Source organism: Nematolebias whitei, chromosome 10, assembly GCF_014905685.2.
Source record: "Nematolebias whitei isolate Nwh7 chromosome 10, NemWhi1, whole genome shotgun sequence".
In the NCBI taxonomy this organism is placed as follows: Eukaryota; Metazoa; Chordata; class Actinopteri; order Cyprinodontiformes; family Rivulidae; genus Nematolebias; species Nematolebias whitei.
In genome coordinates, this window is record NC_056507.1 from 43,969,567 (window position 1) to 43,975,185 (window position 5,619).

The following is a 5,619-nucleotide window of genomic DNA, read 5'->3' on the forward strand; positions in this document are numbered from 1 at the left end:
TTAATCTCAGAATTTATATTTAAAAAGTCTAAATTGTGATTTTATTAATTTTGATTGTGTTCCTAATCTTCTTCCGTACAATTATGATTTAGCATCTTATAATTTTGACTTAGCATCTAACATGGACTTATTCTATCTCATAATTAAGAGCTAATATCTTGAAATTATGATGAAGCATTATATGAATGAGTTGCTAATTCATAGTTTTCTAGTAACTTCTAATTTTATCTCCAACCCACTCAAGTTGGGCTGTCTCAAAATCTTTTAAATAGTTGTTTAAAAGTTAACTTATGATAAAATATAAATTGAATAAAAAAATAACACCCCCCCCCCCAGATTTTAACCATATCGATTTTTTATGTATTTTTTTAACTGTTTGAGTATGCCATCCAGTAGATGGCGCTGCAGTTGTTTTCCTAAAGCCCTTCAATGTTTACGGAAGTCGGAGTGACGTGTCACTCTCTGGCCCTAAGGATTGTGGGAAGGAAAGTAGAGCTGACGGTCGCAGACAGGTCAATTTGATCGAATAGCTTCGACTTGTGTCCACTTTAAAGGAATATAAAGTTGGCCTAACGACGGCTGCTCTTTAAGCTGATGTCAGTGGGCATTTAGAAGGAACATATGCCGGTGTCATCGCTTCTCTCCTGCGAAGGGGAGCCCGGAGCGGAGGAGTGGGGTTTGGTGTCAATGGACCGTGTTTTCCTTTCCAAGGGAAGCGAATAAAGCAGCGACGGGTTTATCAGATCCCGGCCGTGAAAGGGGTGGCGGGCGACCACACTCCCACGGTCCTTAACGTCTTAAAATTTCCTCAGATTTTTATGTCTAGGACGCCGTCCAAGATGTCGACCAGCAGCCCCGAAGCAGTTAAGAAATTGCTGGAGAACATGCAGACGGACCTGCGGTCTCTCTCCATGGAGTGCAAAAAGAAATTCCCCCCAGTCAAAGAGGTTAGTAGATTCCCTCGGCCTCTATTGGGCACCGGGTCATATTTGGGTTTGTTCTGAAACCGGATTCTGTTTGAGCCCGTTTCCCCACCAGCCGCTGGGCCTTTGTGACACATCTATACTCGCAGTGGCGCCTCCAGAAATATTTGAATTGGGGGGCCTTGTGGGCCCCACTGAAAATCCAGGGGTGGCACAAAAAAAAAACACCTAAAAGCCATGAAATAATTTCTGAAATTCTGTTGTGCTGTTCATGCTGTTTGAAGCTTTGATTTTGGGGTGCACTGAAGAAAACATTTACTAGAAGAGTCAGAGTTTCTTTATTGTCATTCGCACCTCATGTGGTACATGTGGTGGAGCGAAATTATGTACACAGGGTCCCAGTTACATCCAACAATAAAATGTATAAGAAAAACAGTAATAACATCTAAGATATGAACTAAGAAAAACATCAACTAAATATACACTAAGCACTCATAACATAAAACCTTGAACATCAGCACAAACATGAACATGAGTCTGTGAGCGGATGTGCACGCATGAACACATCAACATTGAAACAGATCAGCAGCAACATGAAACAAATCAGCAACATGATATGGTTTTTCACAGTGATTATTCTAGTTAGAGATTCATGAGTCTAACAGCCTCAGGGTAGAAGCTGTTCCTCAGTCTAGTGGTTCTACACTTAATGCTCCTTAACCTCCTTCCTGAGGGGAGCGGGGCAAAAAGTGTGTGTGCTGGGTGAGTGGGGTCCTTCATGATGCAGGTGGCCCTCTTCCTGCATCTGGAGGTGTAGATGTCTGTGATGGTGGGGAGGCCGATTCCGACAGACTTCTGTGCAGCCTACACCACTCTCTGCAAAGCTTTTCTTTCTGCAGCTGTGCAGCCTCCATGCCACACGTTGATGCTGGAGCACAGGATGCTCTCCACTGCACACCTGTAGAAGGAGGTGAGGACTGAGCTTCCCAGACCAGCTCGCCTCAGCCGTCTGAGGAAGTAGAGTCTCTGATGAACTTTCTTGATCAGGCTTGTGGTGTTGTTGCTCCAGCTGAGGTTGTCATTCATGTGTACACCCAAGTACTTGTAGCTGGAGACCACTTCCACCGCAGATTCTCTTATGTTCAGGGGGGTGTAGGTGTTTTTGTTCCTTCTGAAGTCCACAATCATCTCCTTTGTCTTCTTCACATTGATGTGAAGGTTATTCTCTTTGCACCAGCTCTCCAGGTGTTCCACCTCTTGCCTGTAGCTGGACTCATCATTGTTTGTGATGCATCCCACCACCGCTGTATCATCTGCAAACTTTACAATGTGACAGCCTGGATGGGTAGTGTTACGACCCGGCTCAGCTAGGAGAAGGGGAGGCAACATTAGAAACCCAGATGGAACAGGTTTGAATAAAAGTAATAATTTAATTGGTCATTTTAAAACAAAATTTAACATTTAACAAAGAGGAGGGGTACTTTCAAAATACAAATTACAACAAAGTTTTCACAACCAAGTCAAATAACAAAATTAAGGTTAACCAAGTGAACGAATACTCAAACCAAATTTACAATGAGTCAAAACAAAAAGTAAACAAGTAAGCCTTCTAACTGTTTTCAGAGGCTTACAAACAACACCAACTAACAACAGCAACTGCAGGGTTTAATTGTTGGCCAAAGCCAAACCATTCAAATCAAAAGACTCAAGTCCAAAGACACATAAACCCATACTAATGGCGAGCTGCTCTAAACAACAGCCACCCTGAATGGCAGGAGAGCTGGGTTTAAATAAGCAGGCCTCTTCTGTGGTTGGAGGAGAAGGAGGTGAAGAAGCCAACCAGGATGCAGATTGATGTCCATTGGGGAGGATTCAGGAAGTGAAGCAGCCAATCCCAGATGGGCCACAGCACAGCTGAGTCAGCAATCAACCTGCAAACACTTTTGCTCAACCAAATGGCCTCAGGCCGTAACAGTAGCTGCACAATCATACGTGAGCAGAGTAAACAGGAGGGGGCTCAACACACATCCCTGAGGAGAGCCAGTGCTGAGGGTTATGGTGGAGGAGGAGAGGTTGTGGATCCTCACTAACTGTGGTCTGTTTGTTAAAAAGTCTAGTACCCAGTTGCAAATGGAGGGGCTTAGTCCTAGTGTGGATAGTTTGTCCATCAGGGTTTGGGGGATCATGGTGTTGAAGGCGGATGTGAAGTCCACAAAGAGCATACGGACGTAAGAGTTTTTCTGCTCCAGGTGGTTGAGTGCAGTGTGGACCACAGAGGAGATTGCATCCTCTGTTGAACGGTTCTCACGGTATGCATACTGATGAGGGTCCTCGTTGATGTTGATGGTTGTTTTGATGCGAGTCATGACCAGTTTTTCAAAGCATTTAGCGACTATCGGGGTGAGGGCCACTGGCCGATAGTCATTCAGACCAGTCACTGTAGAACTCTTTGGGACTGGTATGATGGTGGCAGTCTTCAGGCAGGTGGGAACTGTCTCCAGGGTAAGTGAGGTGTTAAAGATTTCTGCCAGCTCCTCACAGAGCTGATCAGCACATTCCTTCAACACTTTTCCGGGGATGTTGTCTGGGCCAGTTGCTTTGTGTGGATTAATCCTCCTGAAGGTACTCCTTACTTCTGCTGAGGTCACGCTGAGATGCTCTTCATCCGGTGGTGAGGTGAGTCTGGTGCTGGGTGGTCTGTTTGGGTCTTCAAAGCGTGCATAGAACTTGTTGAGGGCATCGGGCAGAGATGAGTCTTTGGGGCATTGTTCGCTCCTTCCTTTATAATCTGTTATGCACTTAATGCCCCTCCACATGCTCTGAGGGTCTTGTGAGATGAATTGACCCTCGATCTGCTGTACATATGTGGCCTTGGCCTTCTTAATCCCAGCAACCAGCTCTTTTCTTGTCCTACTCGGTTCCTCTGAGTTTCCAGACCTGAAGGCAGTGTTCCTGGCTTCCAGCAGGGTACGCACCTCTGCATTCAGCCAAGGTTTTCTGTTTGGGTAGCTTTTAACATTTCTGATAGTGGAGACTGTGTCAGTACATGTACTAATGTAACCCAGAACTGAGGATGTGTATTGGTCCAGATCAAGCGAACCTCCATTTTCAGCAGCTTCTCTGAAAACCTGTCAGTCTGTTCGGTCAAAACAATCTCTCAGTATGGGGCCACTGTCCTGGATCCAGCATTTAACTTTCTTTTGTACCGGTCTGGAGCGTCTCAGCGGGGGCATGTAAGCAGGAGCCAGGAAGATTGAGATGTGGTCTGACAGTCCTAGGTGGGGGCGGGGTTCGGCTTTGTATGCATCTTTTACGTTCGTGTAAACACGGTCCAGTGTGTGGTCTCTACGTGTTGGAATTATCACATGTTGATAAAAGCTTGGGAGACAGTCCTTTAGATTCACGTGATTAAAGTCTCCGGCTACAACGTAAAGATCCTTGGGGTGTTTGCTCTGCAGCGAGCTGATGATATCATGTAGCTCCTGCAGTGATTCATTAGCATTAGGGCTGCAACTACGAATCGATAAAATCGATAAAAATCGATGATTAAAAGCGTTGGCAACGAATTTCGTTATCGATTCGTTGTGTCGCGCGATTATACGTCTTTCACGGCGCTGCGGAGCCGTTTCGTTTTGTCCACGGGCAGTTCATTGTCAATGCTGACTGACTGAATAAAGTTTGGGAAAAAAAAACTGCAGCGCGAGTTGAACAGAGCGAGGGGGGGGAGAAGGAAGCAGAGCAGAGTGTTTTCAAAGAAAAATAAGTACATTTTACAAATGACCAACACAGCGAAAACTGTTCGAACCAAGTCCTCCAAAGTGTGGGAGAACTTAACAAAGATAAAAAATGAGAAGCATGTCGCTTTGAAAATCGCCGACACGAGACGGGAGAACCACGGAGATGAAACGTAAACATGTCGGAGTCACGAGGAGGAGGAAGGAGCTGCAACTGATACAAATCGTGTTGCAGGTGAGTCTCTACAATTTAACACATTGTTCTGTTTCAAGAGAGAAAACGTAACGTCAGTCTCTCTGGTAGATGAAGCTGTTTGTTTGTTTGTTTATCTGATTAATGACAGTGATAGAGAACGTGTGTTACTTTTTATTTTATTTAGTTGGTACAAGCAGTGTTTAAATGTGATTTATAAATAAATCTAACACAAAGATAATAATTTAATGATTAAGCTTCAACTTTTAATTTGCTGGCAAAGTCTGAAGACACTGCAGGTATGGCAGGATGAATTGCATTTAAACAGGAATTAAAGTAATTTATCACATCTACTCAAATGTGTGTAATTAAGTATTTTATATATATATATATATATATGTGTGTGTGTGTGTGTGTGTGTGTGTGTGTGTAATTGCTCTTTTAGCTACTTTTGCCTGAACCTAACACTGTAAGTGAAACAAGGCATTTCTTGAGTTGCTGTAATAATTATGCTATAAAACATATTTACTCTCTCATTCCAGAAAACAACAACAAACAACAACATCCTGCATGATGGACAGACATCATGGACACCACAGCAGCAGCTGTCTTCACTGAAACATCCTGAACATGATCGTCACTGACATGAGGCCTCTGTCGATGGTTGAAGACGAAAGCTTCACTACAATAATCCACACTTTTAATCCAGGTTACAATAATCTACACTTTTAATCCAGGTTACAATAATCCACACTTTTAATCCAGGTTA

At 43.8% G+C, this 5,619-nt stretch overlaps 1 protein-coding gene across 1 annotated transcript in view; it reads left to right on the forward strand.

Annotated features, from left to right (window-relative positions):
• Positions 1–599: 599 nt before the first annotated feature.
• The window catches only part of LOC119416416 (protein MON2 homolog), a gene marked incomplete at its 3' end in the record, with an annotated part of 38,536 nt that continues 33,516 nt past the window's right edge, over positions 600–5,619 (forward strand). Inside the window, 1 exon segment of the mRNA XM_037683656.1 lies at positions 600–947. Within this exon segment, the coding sequence (XP_037539584.1) occupies positions 819–947 (129 nt within the window).